General features: G+C 46.2%; 1 protein-coding gene across 1 annotated transcript in view; it reads right to left on the reverse strand.

Moving 5' to 3' along the window:
• YWHAZ (tyrosine 3-monooxygenase/tryptophan 5-monooxygenase activation protein zeta) overlaps positions 1-7,371 on the reverse strand; it is a 28,235-nt gene extending 20,864 nt beyond the window's left edge. Inside the window, exons 1-2 of the mRNA XM_086608779.1 lie at positions 7,329-7,371; positions 4,511-4,814 (exon numbers count right to left, since the gene is read on the reverse strand). Of these exons, the coding sequence (XP_086464905.1) occupies positions 4,511-4,804 (294 nt within the window). The 5' untranslated portion in view covers positions 4,805-4,814; positions 7,329-7,371. The remainder of the gene's footprint in view (positions 1-4,510; positions 4,815-7,328) is intronic.
• Between the last annotated feature and the right edge of the window lie 12,739 nt (positions 7,372-20,110).

Consider the following 20,110-nt stretch of genomic DNA (forward strand, 5'->3'; position numbering starts at 1 on the left):
TTCTGTGGTATGTTCTTTAAAAAGCTATTTAGATGCATTCTGAATGGAATTACACTTCCCCCCAGGGAACTGCAGCCCCATGACAGGTTTCTAAACCTTCTCCTACTCTCCCCCCAATATACATAAAAGAATCGCAAACCTAAAGTCACTTAGTTGAAATTTAACTTCACCTTCTCTTCTCATAACTACCACTTCTAAAGAGTGAACCATCCATAACAAGCACAAAGAAATCTAAATAGTATAAGCACACAAGGAGTACCATTTTACACATCTGAGCATGAAGTTAGGAACAAATAGCAAACTGACAAAGCAAGCAAACAATTCATCTTACTGAGGAGGTCCTGAACACTACCATTAAACATCAACTTTTCTAGCAGGGATGGAGCAGGGAAAAAATGCTGTGTAGCACCTATATGCAACAGTAACTCCAGAATGCTGAAGGGGAGCCAAGGTTTCAGGAAGTTCTCTAGACCTTAAGGGGAACAACCAAAAGGGGAAAAAAAGAAACAGTGAAATGGAGCACTTGGGCACTGCCCACCATCAGATTTACTTAAGCTATGACTGTGGAGGAACTTGGGGGAGGAAGAGACATCACCCAGAAGACTGGGCACATGAGAAGAACATGGGAATTGTCACCTACGATACGCTTTGGAGGACATGCAGGGGACTACTGCTGCACACGCCAGCCTAGGGAAGAGAGAGTAACTGTCTAGAATTACATTCATACCATAGGGAAGATAGCCAGTCACATTTTCAATGATTAGTTCACATTTAGTTCATGTCAGAGACTGCCTGAAAGCTACTAGTAGTTTAGAGCTCCTGAGAACTTCTTACATGCAAGCAGTAAACAGATGTTAGCTATTCAAAGACCTCCGCATGTGTTCTTCTCTGTACTTCAGAATCTTTAGTAGCTGAAAAACTCATCTTACTACAGATTTAATTTGAATCACTTCAGCTACAGCCCTGTTTTCCATTGATTGCAAAAAGCATTCTGAAAAAAAAATCCACACCTGTTAGATTAATAACAATTTTTATTACGGAAATGACAAATAAAAGATCGTTATACTGGTATTTTAGACAGACCCTCCCTTCTACTATAGAAAGTGAAACAGGATGTGAAGCACACACTTAGCTAACATGAGGAAAAGTACTTCAAAAAAAAAGGTTAATTTCCTGTATCAAAATGAAATTTCTGAGGCTGGAAATTTTCTATAATACTCAAGAACATTTTAAGATGCTTGAGTATGGCAATGTACTTGCCTTCCCCCCACACACTACATTATTCTTGAAGAATCTGGAAATTCAGTCTTAGTTACAGTGCACGGAACTGGTACTGTGCACAATGAGTGACAATTATTTGCAGTTTATCAGCAACATCAGATCAACTCCAAATTAGAGTTGGTTATACCACACCTGAAAATACTCCAGTGTATATCCAGCAGAACTAGTGCTGGACTAGGAGATTTTAGGTGCCTCTTCTTTGTACAGCAGCACTCTGAGGCTGCAGTAAACAAGACGAAGAGTTCAGCTGTTTGCAGAGCTGCAGAGGTACTCCACAGCAGGTTAAAGTGAGGGAAGATTTAGGAAGTGTCAAGGATGTAGATGGTGTTTTTTTCTGCAGCCAAAGTCAGTGTAAAGAAGAAAAATAAATGGTTGGACTTGACTCACATAACCACTAAAATTTTTATCACTGAGTCTAGTAGTGACGAAGGAAGAAGAGAGACCAGCGTTAATTGCTCTTATTCACTCCGTAAGTTAGAGGAAAAGCAGGGAACAGAACCCGGGCACAGTTCAGTATATTCCGTGTCTACTGGATTAGAGGAGCTATTTCTTCCAATCCACTAGTAATTTGATTCCAACAAATGAGGGAAGAGAGTGAGAAGCCGTAGAAGAGACAGCTTTGGCTACGTTCTGCTAGTCACAAAGAGTCTCTTAATTGGTTTCCTCCCTGCAACACTGAAGTTAGGACACCGGTCACTTCCACGCTCAGCTGTGATGTAACACCCCAGGGTATTAAATATTACTTAAGAGCCTAGCATGCAATTGAAGACACAATAACAGTTCAAACAGATTCACAGTCTTAATAAAAGACACAAAAGTTTCTGAGCTGCTTTTGTACTGTAATTGATAAGGCTTGTGACCGAAAGCTTTGAAAGTTTGTTAACCCTTCAGGTCCTATTAATGGCATACTTCATACCAATCAAGATTTGGTAAACCTTGTTTTTCACTTCTGTGAACAGTTATAGACTAGATTGTGCTGTACAAAAATTACGGTGGATCTTCTGGAAAAAAAAAAATCCAAGTTCTACATTTGCATGCAGCATTGTGTAGGCTCTTGTTCATAAAAACCAACTAAATATGTTACCATAATTCTTCTTTCTCTGTTAAAGCAAAGCGGATGTCAAATAAAGCAATATGGTCAGTCAGCTTTCTAGGTAAGTAAGAATGCATGTGAACACAATGTTCCAACAAAGAAACAAGAATATATTTTTAAATATAAAGCAAATTCCTCAATGCAATTAGCAATATCAAACATAATGCATATTATTTGAAAGCATTTTTAAATCCTATCCCTTGAATAAATAGAAAAACATAAAGCAAAACAAATCAGAAGATAGTTTTCTTTTTTCTTTTTAAACTGAAGTCTAAAAAAGTAGTTTTATTACTGCTAATCACTGCCTAAGGCATTGTTTCTTCTAGACAGTTAATTTTCCTTAATCTATTAAGAAAGACTGGACTGGCAACACTAAAAATTAGTAAGACATTAGCTGCTTAAAAGTAGTAACATGTCAAATAATAATAATTTATATGAATAACATATGTATCTCTCATTCAACACAACGAGGAATTCAAGTCCATTTCGAGATTCGGAAGATTTAACATGATTCCCCACCCATGTGCCGCTGCCCCTCCCCCCGACACTTTAGCTGCTGCTGCAGCAAACTCAAAAGCTGGGGGTTTATTTTAGTTTTCCTATTTAGCATGTACAATAAAAGCTAGTTTCATCACCTCAATCTGGTTTCCATTATCAGAAAAAAAAAATTAATTACAAACACTAAGCTCTTCTAAAAGAGGGTTTCTAAGCCAAATGACTTAATTAAAATGATTTCTTAAACTCAAACGTAATTTACAAAAGAATGTGAGATCACTCTGAACTGAAAGCATCTACCCCCAAAGACTTTCCCATTAATAAAATAAACAATTAAATAAAAATACAAATAACAAGAAACTAGAGTGTCAGATTTGGATCCTCATTTCCCTCGCTTAAATAGATGAACCACCACTTAACAACACTAGTAAATCAGTTCTTTCCTATGTGTAAGTTTGGCATTTCCATTTTCATAGTGGAAGTTTAAGTTATCCTTACACAAGATAACAAAACATGCGAAACTGGGTGTGTTACAATAACCATGGAAGCCAGCCTAAACTGAAGCCAAGACTCAAGAGTTATCCATGCCGACTTTTACACACCCTTGGAGAACCAGTCTTCCTAGAAGCACTCACCGCCCATGTCATTTAGTTATCTTACAGAGTGAGCAAAATTTATGCTGCTCATTGATCTTAACTTTCATTTGACATCAGATCTTCAAGTGCATACTTGGCTATTTAACACTTCCCTCATATGACATGTCATTCTGTCGTCTCCAGGTATGTGATCCATCATTACATATGGGATGACACACCAGCAGGGTCCACAGTGTGGTGGACAATTCTTTTGCTGACAGTTAACATCTACATCACAAACAGTCGCAGGACTGGACATCTGTTAATCGTATGCTCACTGAAGCACCACAGGCGTATGCAGTTGAAAAAAAAAAACAACCCTGACAATCTGGAATAAGGATTGGAAGAGATTTGGGTTTCATAAACCAGTCTCCTAATGAAAATATAGGGCTGTTTGCTGGGTACATGCACATTTTAATATAACTACAAGCCACAGAAAATGTCTAACTTTAACACTCTTAGTTTGCCACTAAAAATTTTAAGTTTAAGAGGGTATCACAGCACTTCTACTGCCTCTTCCTGCAGACAATTTTCTGCATGGCTGAGTCATAACTAACATTACATCATCTTACCCAAGGAGGGGCACAATTTCCGTAGAGTAAGAGCTACCTCTTACAACTAGAGCAGCATATTAAAGTTGCAGAAATCAAAGCAATCTAGGATACAAATAGTGCACTGAGGGAGGAAGGTAGAGGAGAAAACCCCAATCTAAACCTGTATCTAGTTCTGTCTCAAAGAAATATGTTGACTTTTCATACCTACTTATATACAATAATGTTTCAACATGTCTCCAAATTCACTGGCATTCGTAACTATGATGATTTGTATATAAATAATCCATACATTACAAGGAACAAAAAGTAAGATTTTTTTTAAACCTTGTCCTTCAGAAACAGCATAGGAGACCACAGCTTTACTGACAGACTAGAAGCAGTCCCAGAGGGCCCAGCACCATTTAACCCACAACCCTAAGTAAAAATGGATCAACAGTTTCATTATTTCTCACCAGCACATCATTGCAGATGTCTCTTAGCTCAGTCTCAATTTTCTCTCTGTATTCTCGAGCCATCTGCTGTTTTTTCTCAGCGCCTTCCGTCTTTTGTTCAATACTTGAGACGACTCTCCAAGATGACCTACGGGCTCCTACAACATTTTTATAGGCAACAGAGAGAAGATTCCTCTCTTCGTTGGACAACTCAGCTCCTTGCTCAGTCACAGACTTCATGCAACTTGCCATGTCATCATATCTTTCAGCCTGCTCAGCCAGTTTGGCCTTCTGCACCAGCTCATTTTTATCCATGCTGATATTTCTAAAGAGGAAAAATAGTGAGGCATTATTCAGACGTTGATCAAGGGCAAAGGTGTTTTAACTTCATATGCAGAGCAACCATTCTCTAAGAAGTTCAGAACCGTAAGAGGTACAATTGAAATCCAAACCACAAGGCATACAAACACTCCATGCTCTAACACATGGATATGTGGTTCGAAGACTTAAAGTCACTGCTTCCTCCTGAAAAATAACAGTTAACTTTAAAAAGAATGTTATTATTTTAATAAATGCACACAAAAGCATCCAAAGGTGAACTGAAAGCTTATGACTCGGATCTTATGCACATAAACGATCCTAGTTCTTTGCTATCGCTCTCTCCTAAGACTACATTCAAGCTGCAGCATCAACTGCATCCAATTATCAATATAAGAAAACTGACAAAGAAACTACCCAATAGTAAGTTTTGCACAGGAACAGACCAAATAAAAGGTAGACAAACAATAGCAGGCAACTCCCTGGACCTTAACAGAATCTTACAGTTACATGCAGAAAGACCTGGCATAGGGATCTGCAAATCAAATCCCACACCAGATGTCACAAAGTCATAATCCATCAAACATCTAAATTTCAAGGTGTACACCCTTCAACAATGTTAACTTCCCTTCCCAAAATGGGATACAGTAGACATTCTGAGCCAGGTACTGCTTCTCAGCCCGAGAGGCTATGCTTTCAGAGACAAAAGGAAATGTTACTATTTAAAAATATTACTTCGACATCAGGATTTGAGATAGTACAACCTGGCTGAGATGCTTCATAACCTGCATCTTATCAGCACTTAAAAAAAAAAAAATAATCAAGGTCTGCTGAACAGAGATAATGGGTATTTTTTTTTGGTACACCAGGATAGAATTCTCCTCCCTCACCCCCCCATCCTTGTATGTATGCCGTCTTGATCATTTTAAGGCCCTGGCAATGTGCTTTGGGATACAACATCCTTTAAAGTTTGACTAGCTTATTAAAGCAAGAAACAATTTTAGTCATGTGTGCTTTATGTATTTCTGTATGTTTCATACACAATGATCTAGCATCTTTCATCTTTAACCATTAACCTTTTTGTCATTTTACATGAAGTTACCACAAACAATAGCAGCACTATCTTCCATTTAGGAATAAATTCAGCACGTTTTAACATTCCAGTCACCTGAAAGGGACAGTTTTAGCAGCTCCTTCCCGTAACACCGGGCCACAAACTTAGACGTCGTTCCGCAGCGTGTGGTAACGTGCGTCGAAAACTTGACGGCACCGTGAACAACTGGTTAAGGAGCCATTTTAAGGCAAGGTTTTGGCTACGGTTATTTACCACTCGGCGCGATGAGGACGAGCGTGGTTAAAACGCCGGCCGCAGCGCCGGTCTACCGGGCCAGCAGGCTGCCCGCTGGCGGCTACGGCAGCATCCTTCCCAGGCGGCCGGCCCGCCCGTCCATCCTGGCGGCCGAGAGCGACCGCCCGCAGGCGCGGCGAGGGCTGGGCGCTGCCCGCGTTCCCCCGCACACGAGGTGACAGCAGAAAATGGAGCGGCCCGGAGGAGGAGCGGGCGGCGCGGCCCCCGGGGGCGAGGAGGCACGGCCCCCCCGGGGCGAGGAGGCACGCTCCGGGCCGCCCCTCCCCGCGCTGCGGCGGCCGCATCCGCCCGCCGCGGGGACACCGAGCCGAGCGCCTCGCCGGCCGCCTTTGTCATGGCGGATCCGCGCCGGAGCCCAGCCCACTTCAGCGCGCGTTAATCCCGCTCACCTCCGCCCAGCGCCGGGGGCGGCGGAGGATGCCGCGTCCCCGCCCCGGCAGCGGCCGTGCAAGGGGAAGCCCGCGGGGCCAGCCCCGGGGGACAAGGGGGAAGAGCGGACGGCGGAGGAGGAGACCCCCACACTCCCCGTCCCGCGGGAACTGCGGCTACCGCTCGGACCCCTCGGCCGGGGCTTGGGGGGAGGATGGGCGGAGGCGGAGGGGAGGGGGGCTGGGCGGAGGGGAGGGAAGCGATCCCGACCGAGAGGCGGCCGCTGCGGCTCTTCCGCACCCGGGCAGCGCTCCCGGCGGGAGACCACACCCAGCGACGGCCGCCCGCGCCCCGCGCGCCGGCCCCTCACCCCCGCCCGGCGAAGGCGGCGCCCCCCGCCCCGCGCGCCCACGGGCGCGGGGTCGCCCCCACCCGCCGCGCCACGGGCGGGGCCCTCACCTGCCGCCCCCTCCCCCGCCCCGCAGCCCCCGGCGGCTCTTCCCCTCCCCCTCCCCCCCCTCCTTGCCGGCGGGGAGGGGCAGCCGCGGCCTCACCTGCGCGGCCCCCACGGGGCAGGCTGCTCCCGCCGCCCCGCTGCTCCCTCCCCGCGGAGCCGCCCTGCAGCCGCCCGCCGAGGCCGGGGCGGGGGGGAGCGGACGACACGCTGCCCGCCGGCCGCCTCGCTCGGCCCCCCTCCCGCCCCCCAAGCCCCCGGGGGCAGAGTCCCGGGGCGAGCGCCCGGCGCGGGGGCCGGAGGCGGGGCGGCGCGGCGGGCCCCGTTACCTGTGCGCGGCGGGAGCGCGGCGACGGGTGTCTCGGAGCGGGCGGCCGGCGCGGACTGTGCCTGTCTCGCGGCTCGCTGCGCTGCAGCCTCTCTCCCAGCGCCACACACGGCGTCTCCGCCAATCACCGCGCCGCAACGCACGGGCAGCGCACCGCCCGTGACGTCAAGCGGGGCCATGGCAACGGCGAGGGCGCGAGCACGAGCGCGCGCCTCCCCCGGCGCGCCGCAGGGTGGAGGCCTCGCCAACCGCCGCGGGCGCCGGCGGGACGCGCCTGGAACCGGCGGCTCCGCCCGCGGGCGCGCGCCTCTGTCCCCGCCCGCTCCCCCCGTCCCCCGACTGCGGAGCCGAGCGGGGCGGGGGGTAGTCGGCGCTGCGGGGCTGCTGCAGGGCCGGGACGGGCCGGGGCGGCGTGCGGCGCCGCCCGCTCAGTCCTGCCCGCTCACACTCCGCCAGCCGCTTCCCCTGGCCCGGCCGGCCCTGCCGCCGCCCGGCGGGGAGCCCCCATCCCCTCCCCTGCCTTCTCCGCCCGTCGCCTGAGGAGATCGGCGGTGGCGGAGCTGTCCCTGGGCCTGCGGCGCAGGGCGCCGTGTGGAAACGGGGGGCAGCGCCGCCAAACGTGGCCGTGGGTCGTGTGTGGGTGTCACCCCGCCCCGCCATTACCACACAGCCCCAGCCGCCTCTCCTGGCTTTGTGTGTTCCACGAGGGCCGAGTTTTCCAGTTAAATCCCTCTTGCCAAGCCCCCCTGAGCGTCCAGCACCATTCCCCGCTGCAGGGCCGCAACGCGGGGCGCCTGTGGCGGAGGGTGGGTTGGTGGACGAGCCCTGCAGTACCGAGGGGATGGGGACTATCCTGGTGCGAGTGGGTCTGCGTGACGGCCAGCGTGTGCCGAGCGGGGCATCGAACTGCGTCCAACCGGGAGCCGAACCCTAGACTAGGAGCGGGAAGAAGGTTCTGGGTTGGAAAGGAAAGACCCAGGCGAAGAGGCTGGGCAGGAGCACCCCCAGCGCCTGGAAGGAGCTTGGGGAGCGGCAGCAGGGCCCTGGGAGACTGGTGGGGTGGAAAGGGAGCCGGGCTCCGTGGATGCAGAACAGTCCTTCTGCAAGCCTCCCCCTTGGAAAGGCAAACGGGAATTTTGGGCAGCACCACGCAAACGATGAGAATGTGGTGACAGGAGTAGGAAGAGTATTAAAATAATAAGCATTGCTGTTGTTGGAAATGCTCTTTTATAAAAAGAGTATTTCCCGAAGGTGTTCAAAGCCTGCATTCACTTGTCCCCTTTTTGAACAGCTTGCCCCAGCTTGAATCTCTGTCTCAAGAATGCAGTGTCCTGACCTCTCACGTGCATTCTCCTGGGCTTTGGGATCAGCACTGTCTCAGAGTTAGAAATAAGACGGAGAGTAAGAAATAATGATAAGAAAGCATCTCAGTATGTTTTTTGATAAGGGTCTGGTACAATAGAGGAGGTAGGGAGACTTCGTCTTCCAGATTCAGGCTGTAGCTGGCCATTCCACGAAACAGGAGCATATCCAGTGGGAGAGGGAGATGCTCCCCCAGGCTCTTGTGCCTACGGGAGGCTGAGGCGAGCGCTCCGCCCTATGCCTGTTCAATGCCAGGTCTCATATAAAACCTCAGGCTCTGGTCACATGGTTGGTTACTGTATCCCAGCTGTGGAGCCGTAACTGGAAATCAAGCAGCAGCCGCTTTCTGAGCAACTCGTGCTTGGATCACAAATACTTGCTTGACTAATTGTTCGAAACAACCCACGCAGAAATAGCCACAGTGCAGGATCGTCATGTATTTATGTAGATAGAGTCATAAAAATCTGTTGGTAGGGCAGTATGTGGGAATAGCATAGGGAGAGCGAGGTGCTTGCTTCTTGGAAAGCAAGAGGAAGTTAGGAATGTATTTGTGCTCTTGACGAGTGACTGCCTGGGACTGGGTTGGTGTGGTACCAGAGAAAGCAGCGTGAACAGGTTCTCCTGCAGGTGTGCTGCCTTCTGCCTCATGCCTCCTGGTCTTGGCCTGCGTGCCTCTTTCTGCCTTTTCCAGGCACTTCTAGGGTAGGTTCTTGGCATGTTCCTTGTCTTCCTTCCACCCTCAATTGGTGGGTCTGTAGACCTGACAGTGCGATAAAATGACCAGAACAGGGTTTTTATTTCTAAATCTTCAAAACAACAATCCTGTATTGTGACTGAGTATCAGAAAGGCACTATTTTAAGCTCCGCATGGCAAAGTTGGCTTTTTAAGAACAGAGCTTTTTTTCGTTTACCCTTAGAATTGTATCACATAAAGAACAGTTATGTTTTCTGTGGTGGCATTTTACCTACAGTGTTAGTTTATGGATCTCTTACTACCCTTTCTCATGGCCTAAGATGTATGTTGGGGTTTGCCATAATGTACGTTTTTCTCTGTGTAAGTTTTGTCCGGCAAGTTCTGTTATCTTAGGCATTGATTTAACAGTGGGGTGTCTTTTTCTGATTTCTCATCAGTTCTAGTGCCTTCCATTTACTCTAAGGTTTAATGAATTTCACTCACGTTCCTGTGGAATATTGCTGGAACCCTTGTAAAGAGAGCTAAATAAAGCAAAGTGGGCAATATTGGGTAGAGCAAAGCTTACCAAAATTTACTAGCTGTGTCAGGTGAGAACATCACTTTTGCTTAATTCAAATGTGAAGAATAATATAACCTTCCTTTTTACTTCCCCAGTGATATTTTGTTGGGTTATACAGCTACAGAGGAGTTCGTTTTTGAAACAAGCATCGTAAGTCTCAGGTTCATAATGTATTCCAATACACAATGCTGCTTCATCTTCTCTGTTTTTATTTTTTGCCATTATTTTCCACTTTAGGAAGCAATAGGAGGAGAGCTTGAGAGCTGTACTTGAACACAGATGGTATGATGGCACAGCGTTTGCTGCAACTTGCTTCAAGTTATGTTACAGAGTTCATTTTTAACATAAGCTTTAAACCTTTATTTTGTAGAAAAGTCTCATTGAAATGGCAACCACCCAAATATAGGCCATACGTTTTCAGAGGTACTTGAATATTTTGCAGTAAAATGATGAAAAATTGACTAATACAGGAAAGGTAATAATTCTTAAAAATACATAAAGAATTCAGACTGGAGAATATGTTAGATGAAGCACAGGTTACGTATTGCTTTTTTGCTATCCCCAGGAAATATAGGGGAACCCCTTGTGAAGTAGGCTGCAATACTGTAGGCAGTGCTATTAGTTTTGTGGAAGGAAAACATCAGCCTTTCCATTCACTCCCTTCTATTATTTCTGGTTTTGGAGCGAATGGAACGTCCCCTGCAACAACCCTAATTGCCACTAACCCTAGTTTTTGTTTGCTGACAGCCCCGCACGTCAATAGACACTGCACTCGTTCCCCTTTAAGTGGGCTATTTTTGCCAAACACCGTTTCCACTCCTCTGGATTTCGTGAACGCTGCCATTTGAAACAGATCCAAGGAATTAGACATTACTCACCTTTGCATATGCTGTCTCTTGAACAGATACTCCCCTGCTATCTTCTACTTTTATATTTCCTGCACTTTCCCCCCAGTGTGGAATGTTTTATTTTGTCTTGCTTATTGCAGTTTTGACCAGGGAACTTGATCTCTTAAAAAAACAGGCTTTAAGCAGTTTCCCTTTTCTTCAAATGCATTTTCCCTGCTGCTCTCGGCACAGCTTTTTGTTCGATGACTTGCACTTTCACTATCTCAGGCTGTCAGGCATACTTGTCGGCAGCTAGGAGCAAAAACTCATTAATAGAGTTAGACACATTTGCATATAAAAGTGTATATATGTATGTTTATTGGCATTGCTTCTCACTTTACTTTCTTATATGAAAGGAAGAAATGGGGGGACAGGGGGGGAGGAAATTACCCCAGATATCTTTTATCCCCCTCTAACACAGTTCCTTCTTTTCCCCTCTCATCCTTTCTCCCGTAAGTGTTCAGTTATTCTTCCCCGCGCTTAACCATATTTAATTAAAAGTGGATGGGTAGCAAGGCAGGGTTATCCACGCATCCTGGGAGAGGATGGCAGGGTTGTTGGGGGGGTTACCCTCACACAGCTCAGGGAAGGCAGTCCAGGAAGTCTGTAGGAACAGCTCTTAAAAGTCGGTGAATGCTGTCAGGACTGGAAGGCACAGCAGTGGTTGCTTTCAGTGCTAACCAGGCTGCTGCTAGAAAATGGAGTTGTTCTGATTGACTGCTGGTTTGTTGTTTGTTTTTGTTTTTTTTTTCCTGGGAACAGGAAAATGAGGAAAGGCAGCCTAGCAAAGGGCATTTCTCCGGAGACCAGGAGATGATTCTGCAAATCTATGGCCTGTGGGGGGGAAAAAGAAGAGTTGGCAGCTCTGTTGTGTGCTCTCCTGCTGTCAGGAGCTACTCTTCCGAAAGCTGCTTGCTCAAAATCCTGACTGTTGAGACTTTGTTCCAGACATACCTTTCTGTGCTGATTCTCAGGCTACATGATTATACTGTGTATAGGAGTATTCTTGCACAGCCTTTGTGTGCTTCCATAGGGCTTTGAGCTTCTTGCCTCTCACTTAGCAAAACCAAGATCACCAGAGTATTGCCACCTTTCTGAAATAAAACATTTATTAACGTTTTTAGGAATATGTCCTAGCTGTCTTTGTTTCTTCCCTTGGCTGCAGCCTGTGGTTTACAAGCCAAACTTCAAGCTTTGCACAAGGGAATGAGATCTTTTCGTTCTTCTCCTTTGTGGTCTGATTGTGCTTTTGGATCAACTGGCACCCTTTGTCCTCAGGACACTCTTGCAGGTTGACCCAACTGAGAAACTTTAGTGAAGCATGGATGCATTTAGATTTTTCTTTTCTTTTTGTTTCGTTTTTTCCTCCCCAGTGGTCTAAAATGAGTCAGATTCTGACTCTGTGTCAGTTGCCAGTGATAAAACATATAAATTGTGGATAAGGCTGCTATTTTCCATCACTGAGTGAAAAGTAGTTAGAGCTGCTGGATCTCACATGGCCTTTCCTTCTGCCTCATCGAAAATGTCCTGAAAATCTTCTCTAACCACCTCACCTGTCTGTCCATAGTCTAGTTTTGTAAAAAATGACACATATAGCTGAAGGATCAAAGCACCAGTGAGTCCTGCTTAAGTAATCCTGTACATTGGATTAAAATCCTGAAATGATTTTGGATGTGGACTAGTTTAAATACATATATTAGAGACTTAATGCATGATTGGAAGTGTCCCCAAGATTCCGTTCCTCAGATTCGACCGTCAATAAAATGCAAAGGTCGTTTTCATAAAAATAATTTAAAAATGCTTGCAAACATCTTGTCATTAAAGTGACAAGTATCCAAGAAGGATGTCAGGATACTCACCAAATAAATGGCATAGAAGTGATGAATTGTAAGTTATTGCGTTCCCTGATTCTGAAAAAGGCGTGATGTAAAATGGCAGCTTCCTTCACAGAACTTGTCACCAAATGATGAAGATAAATCAGAACTGCTCTCTACTTCCTACTGACCTTTCTAAGAAAGGAAGCTAAATGCTGTTTTTCCTTGTTTAGAAAAAGCTCCTGGAAGATATGAAAGACTAAGTTTGCACAGGTGTCACTAAAAAGCTGGATTTACTCTAAAGAACTTTTGTTTCTGACATTTAGTGTGTGAGATGGAGGAGGACATCAGGATGTGGCTGCACTTGAAGGGCTGCAATAACTTTCAGTAACCAGTTAGCTGGAAGGAGGGTTTGAGAGGGCTGGGTGGCAAGGCCTGTATGTATAAAACGTAGGTCTGGGTACGGATCTCAGTTGGTTCCTCTCACTGTGGTGTTTGAGTGTGTTGGTGGCATCTGAGCACCTATACATTGAATGTAGAAGTGTGCAAATCTTGAATTGCTGAGAGCTCATTTTGAAAACAGATGACTTGGCATTGCTTTGGGTGTTGTCTGCTTTCCCACGGAAAATTCAGTTTGCTTCTGTGTTGTACCCGAGTTGATTTTACGATATTAGATGCAAACTCAAAAGCTGCACGGAAGAACAAAGTTCATTGCTCTTGAATAAGGTTGATTAATCAGACTATTTTGAGATGCAGCTAAGGAGCATTTTAGGGATGCTGCTGCAGTCATCAGAACCGTGAAGAAATCAAATCAAATATCTCCAACTATCAGCAACGGAAAAGAGATTTAATGCGAGTGTTTGAAAACACTGGGCTATACAGAGGCCTGCAAGTGGAATATATATGGTGCGTATATGTTATGATTTTATTATATTCTCCTTCCTAACCGATTGCCCGAAGCTGAGGTATTTGTGTGTCTTTCCAAAGATATATTGAAAGAGCATATCACACATGTTTTCTTCTCCATTTCTCCCTATAGGAAGCAAGACGGATGGTGCCCCAATGGGCATGCTTTGCCCTGGGATTTGTGAAGGGAGTCGGCCACCCCCTCTGCTGGGAGCACTGCCTGATTGTGGGTCCTCCAGGGCTGGAAGTACGAGTTTGAGTGAATTTAATACTGTGTTAGAAATTAACTGTGCATCGGTCTTATCCCAGTCTTCCACACAGGACTGAATTACACCCTGAATTATTAAATCCTGAGTAATTCTTTTGGTTTATAGATGAAAACAGTTCTTTTCTTTTTGCAAACAATAGCAACTGGGATTTGAGAACTCGGAACTCTTTTTAGCTTGAATTCATTTCCGTTATGTGTAACTGCTCTTGAGTGAGCATGATAATACTTAAAAAGTGTTACCAGAAGAGACAGGATGTCTCGAAGCAAACTTGAGACTAACATCATTCTATTATACCTACTTTGATTTATTTTTGGACATACTTTTTATTTATTTGCGCTTACTAGCTAATGTAATTTTAATGTTGATTGTCAGGAAAAAGTCTCCATAATGTCTTGTTTCAAACCGGTTTTGCCACTTAATTTCGGAGCTTCTTGTCTTGTACGCATTTATCTTGTGTTTGTCTCTTATTTTTTAAATAATTATTTACTTCCTTTACGTTCTTTAGAAATATACCATAGGTGTTAGAGTTGAAGGCATCAGAAAAAATGCCAAGGCGCAAGTCACCGGTCTCATAGGGTACGCCCTGAGGATTTCTGGAGGAAAATGAAATAGCATAGCTGCTATAGGATACGTGCAAACTCTCCCTCTAAACGTTTGCCATTAAAAGGATCAATGGGTAACGTGACAAACCTGTAATTTTAACAGGTAGTGCAAGGAATTATTAATATAGTGAATCGTGTATTAGATGATCATTTGAAGTTCTACTTAAAAATGGAACGATACAGCATCTCAAAGGTAATTTTATGAGATACAATCATAGAATAGAATCATAGAATGGTTAGGGTTGGAAGGGACCTTAAAGATCATCTAGTTCCAACCCCCCTGCCATGGACAGAGAAATCCTCCACTACACCAGGTTGCCCAAAGCCTCATCTAACCTGGCCTTGAACACTTACAGGGATGGGGCATCCACAACTTCTCTGGGAAACCTGTTCCACTGCCTCACCACCCTCAATGTAAAAAATTTCTTCCTTATATCTAATCTAAATCTCCTCTCTTTCAGTTTAAATCCGTTGCCCCTTGTCCTATCACTACACACCCTTGTAAAAAGTCCCTCTCCAGCTTTCCCGTAGGCCCCCTTTAGGTACTGGAAAGCTGCTATAAGATCACCCCGGAGCCTTCTCTTCTCAAGGCTGAACAGCCCCAACTCTCTCAGCCTGTCTTCATAGCAGAGGTGCTCCAGTCCTCAGATCATCTTCGTGGCCCTCCTCTGGACTCGTTCCAGTAGCTCCATGTTGTTCTTATGTTGGGGACCCCAGAGCTGAATGCAGTATTCCAGGTGGGGTCTCACAAGAGCTGAGTAGAGGGGCAGAATCACTTCCCTCGACCTGCTGGCCACACTTCTTTTGATACAGCCCAGGATACAATTTGCTTTCTGGGCTGCCAGCGCACATTGCCAGCTCATGTTGAGCTTCTCATCCACCAGCACTCCCAAGTCCTTTTCCTCAGGGCTGCTCTCAATCCATTCTCCGCCCAGCCTGTACTAGTGCATGGGATTGCCCCGACCCAAGTGCAAGACCTTGCACTTGGCCTTGTTGGACTTCATGAGGTTCACACAGGCCCACCTCTCCAGCCTGCCAAGGTCCCTCTGGATGGCATCCCTTCCCTCCAGCGTGTCCACAACACCACACAGCTTGGTGTCGTCTGCAAACTTGCTGAGGGTACACTCGATCCCACTGTCCATGTCTCCAACAAAGATGTTAAATAGCTCTGGTCCCAGTACTGACCTCTGAGGAACACCACTCGTCACAGGCCTCCACGTGGACATTGAACTGTTGACCACAACTCTTTGAGTGCGACCACCCAGCCAATTCCTTATCCACCGAGTGGTCCATCCATCAAAACCATGTCTTTCCAGTTTAGAGACAAGGATGTTGTGTGGGACAGTATCAAATGCTTTGGATAAGTCCAGGTAGATGATGTCAGTTGCTCTTCCCTTATCCATCAATGCTGTAACCTCATCATAGAAGGCCACCAAATTAGTCAGGCAGGATTTGCCCTTAGTGAAGCCAGGTTGGCTGTCACCAATCACCTCCTGTTGTGGGTTAGGCTGAACCTCCCCACGCAGCCGGTCACTCCCCCTCCCCCACCCCCAGGAATGAGGGAGAGAATTAAAGGATAAACGGGAAACCCATGGGTTGAGATAAGAATAATTTAATACAGATGATCTAATACACAGTGTAGGTGCTCACCACCCCCTCGTATGCGAAGCCCGTCTCGTCCCGAAGCTGCAATCCCGGACGAACGCGAGGCCCCGAAATAGAGAGGGGCAGAGAGGGAGAGATAGTACTCCAAGAGTGGGAGTACTGGGAGAGAGAGAAAAAAAAAAGAAAACCAATAGAGCAAAAGCGCAGCAAGCGCAAAAGAGCAAAAGCGGCAAAAGAGCAAAAGCGGCGAAAGAGCCAAAGCGCAAAAGCCCTTCTGTCCGGCTGACCCTCACTTTTATACTGGGCATGATGCTGCATGATATGGAATACTAATTGGCCAGTTTGGCCCTCAATCTTAAGTTCCACCACAAATCACAAGGGGAATCGTGTCCCCCTTGTCCCAACTATGCTCCCCTCTTTTCCCGCTGTGCTTCTGCACTCCGGCACACTGAAAAGTCCTTGGAGTTTCACATCCAACCACAAACATCAACTTGCTATCAGCATTCTCAGAGCGAGCCTCTGAGTAAAACCAAAACACGGAGCTCTTCTAGCTGCTAAAAAGAAGAGCTAGCCCGGTCCCAGCTAAAACCAGGACACCTCCTTATTTTCTATGTGCCTTAGCATAGTCGCCAGGAGGATCTGGTCCATGATCTTGCCAGGCACAGAGGTGAGACTGACTGGCCTGTAGTTCCCTGGGTCTTCTTTTTTCCCCTTTTTAAAGATGGGGGCTATGTTTCCCCTTTTCCAGTCATTGGGAACTTCACCAGATTGCCACGACTTCTGAAATATGATGGATAGTGGCTTAGCAACTTCATCTGCCAGTTCCCTCAGGACCCGCGGATGCGCCTCGTCTGGTCCCATGGACTTGTCCACCTTCAGGTTCTTAAGATGGTCTCGGACCTGATCTTCTCCTACAGCGGGCGGTTCTTCATTCTCACAGTCTCTGCCTTTGGCTTCTGTGACTTGGGCTGTGCAGCTGGAGCTCTTGCTCCAGAAGACTGAGGCAAAGAAGTCATTGAGAACCTCAGTCTTCTCCATATCCCGGGTAGCCAGGTCCCCCGTTTCCTTCCAGAGAGGGCCTACATCTTCCCTAGATCTCTTTTTATCACTGACATATTTATAGAAGTTTTTCTTGTTACCCTTGATGTCCCTGGCCAGATTTAACTCTATCAGGGCTTTAGCTTTCCTAACCTGATCTCTGGTTGCTCAGACAATCGCTTTGTATTCTTCCCAGGCTACCTGTCCTTGCTTCCACCCCCTATAGGCCTTCTTTTTCTGTCCGAGTTGGTTCAGGAGCTCCTTGTTCATCCATGCAGGCCTCCTGGTGTTCTTACCTGACTTTCTCTTTGTTGGGATGCACCGCTCCTGAGCTTGGAGGAGATGATCCTTGAATATTAACCAGCTTTCTTGGGCCCCTCTTCCCTCCAGGGCCTCGTCCCATTGTACTCTAGTGAGGAGATCCCTGAAGAGGCCAAAGTCTGCTCTCCTGAAATCCAGGGTAGTGAGCCTGCGATGCACCCTCCTTGCTTCTCTAAGAATCTTGAATTCTACCATTTCATGATCGCTGCAGCCAAGGTTCTCCTTGAGTGTCACGTTCCGCACCAGCCCTTCATTGTTGGTGAGAACAAGGTCCAGCAAAGCACCTCTCCTCGTTGTTTCCTCTACCACTTGGAGAAGGAAGTTATCATCCATGCATTCCAGGAACCTCCTGGATTGCCTATGCTCTGCTGTGTTTTCCCTCCAACAGAAATCAGGATGGTTGAAGTCCCCCATGAGGACCAGGGCTCGTGAACGTGAGGCAGCTCCTATCTGTTTGTAGAGGGCCTCATCCACCCAGTCCTCCTGGTCAGGTGGTCTGTAGCAGACCCCGACTACTATGTCCCCTGTCCCTGCTCTCCCTTTAATTCTAACCCATAAGCTCTCAGTCGGGACCTCATTCATCCCCAGGTGCAGCTCCATGCACTCTAGCTGGTCCTTGACATAGAGGGCAACTCCTCCTCCTCTTCTTCCCTGCCTGTCCTTCCTAAAGAGCCTGTACCCTTCTATTCTGACACTCCAGTCATAGGATTCAGATGGTCTAAGAAACGACAATTTCTGGAGTAGAAAAACCTGTCTCATTAATCTCTTACTGGTATTTGAATGGTTCAATAGAGGTATGGATGAAGGAGAACTTACCGACATATTCTGTTAGATTTTCACAAGCCCTTGCTAAAATTATCACAACAGGCTACTAAAGAAATACAGGATGTAGTTTTACAAGGGAAAATTAGGCCCCTAAATATGTATTTAAGTAACTTTATTCAAGTCATAGACATTAATAGCATTTCTAACCTTGAAGGTTTTCTTCATGCAGTAGGAACTTACATTTTCCACTGGTAAAATTGCTCGGTTCCCTTGTTTTTGCTGCCGAGCATGTGCAAAACCATCTTGACAGCTCCAGGCTGCTAAGTCCCAAAGAAATACATAAAATAAGCATTTTCTTGCGAGTTTCCTCTCAACTGCCTGTCAACTTCAGTTTTGCATCCCAGCAACCAATTTCAACTCATTTTATTTTGTACTGACTACATTTATCACAATTTATTTTATATTCTTGATAGGATATTGAAGGAGGCTCTCAGGGCCACAGATTGCCACTGAAATGTTAGACAACATTTGGCACGAACAGGATCAGAAATTAAAAACTGGCATTTTTTAGCCTGGTTGCCTTCACAGCAAGGTTTGTGAGATTGTGTTGTGTATCTCTCTGTGCGTTCAGCAGTTCCCCTTAAAAACTTTGGGACCCAATTCCAACCGAATTTGAAAGATGAGCTGAAATCTCAAGATAAATAAGGTCTGTGAAGAACTGCAGCTGTACAGAGGACAAAGCACATAATGAAATGCCTGCGCTGTGGCGAAGGCAGGTGGAAGCCAGCCTTTATATAGCGGCTGAGAGCCGCCAGCTTGCCAGAGTATGCACAGAGATTTTTGATTGAGCATAGCATGTGCCCCACACGGAGGGTGGGTTTCGGAAGAGGGTGTTTGTTGTGGAGGAGATTTTAGGAGGCAAAGAACAGAAGTTCGTGGAAACAATCAATCAAACCCCACCTTGTTTGTTTTATTTCTTGTGGAGCAACTCAATTCTCTTGCCCTGCCTCTTCCTCTTCCCACCCTGAACACCTTTTTTCCTCCTAGAATCTCCAGAGTCTGTTACTATCTTCGTATTCCCCTTGCTCTCCTGGCTCAATTCCTGTAGCTTAACCGGCCTAAGAATTCTGTCTGATTTAGTAAAGAGGTTTCAGATATGCCCTGGTGGGAGCCAGTTAATGGCTGTTTCTTCATCCAAAAAATTCAGCCAGGCTGTTAGGATGCGCTCATGTCGATAGCTGTAACAAAACTAATCGGTACTGACCTCTTTCCATCCTGACTGGAGAATCTCCTGCTTTGATATTTATACTCATCAAATATCTGTGGATTCTTATTACTTGACATTTTAAAGACCCAGCTGTTGTGTGGTGGGACTAGTGAATCCAGTTTGAAAGAAGCTAACTAGAATTAAGCAAATTATTTTGGTGTTCTGTTTTTTTTTTTAAATCTATACACGCATTTCAAATAGTATATCCAGCCCAACATTGCAATGTTTTTAGAATATTCCTATAAGGTATGGAGGCTTACGACTGTCCCACAGGGTCTGTATTACTCTAAAAACCTGTGTGAGAGTTGTATATTTTACAAATTAGTTTAGCTGGAGAAACAAAGAAAAATGCCTTGTCTCCTTTTCATCTTTTCTGTCAGGTTCTTCCTCAAGATGGATACCTTATCTAGCGTGGAAAGTTTTTGTAGCTCTTCTCTGCTCAATTATCTAAACAGGACACAATTGAACTGGTGTCAAAACAAAGAGTAGACACATACATAGTACTGGTCTGTGATAAACGCTGCTCTTCTGCACAACTTCCCAGCTTGTGAAACCTGTCTGGTTTTGCATAACAGATAAGCCCCAGGAAGTATAAAATTAGTGGGAGTGCTTGCAGTGTGGCCAAGTTACCGTTTTACAGTCGTTTAAAGGTCAGCAGCAAATTGACATCTACACCCAATCCTGCGGCTAAGGC

Source organism: Tauraco erythrolophus, chromosome 3, assembly GCF_009769465.1.
Source record: "Tauraco erythrolophus isolate bTauEry1 chromosome 3, bTauEry1.pri, whole genome shotgun sequence".
NCBI classification, from domain to species: Eukaryota; Metazoa; Chordata; class Aves; order Musophagiformes; family Musophagidae; genus Tauraco; species Tauraco erythrolophus.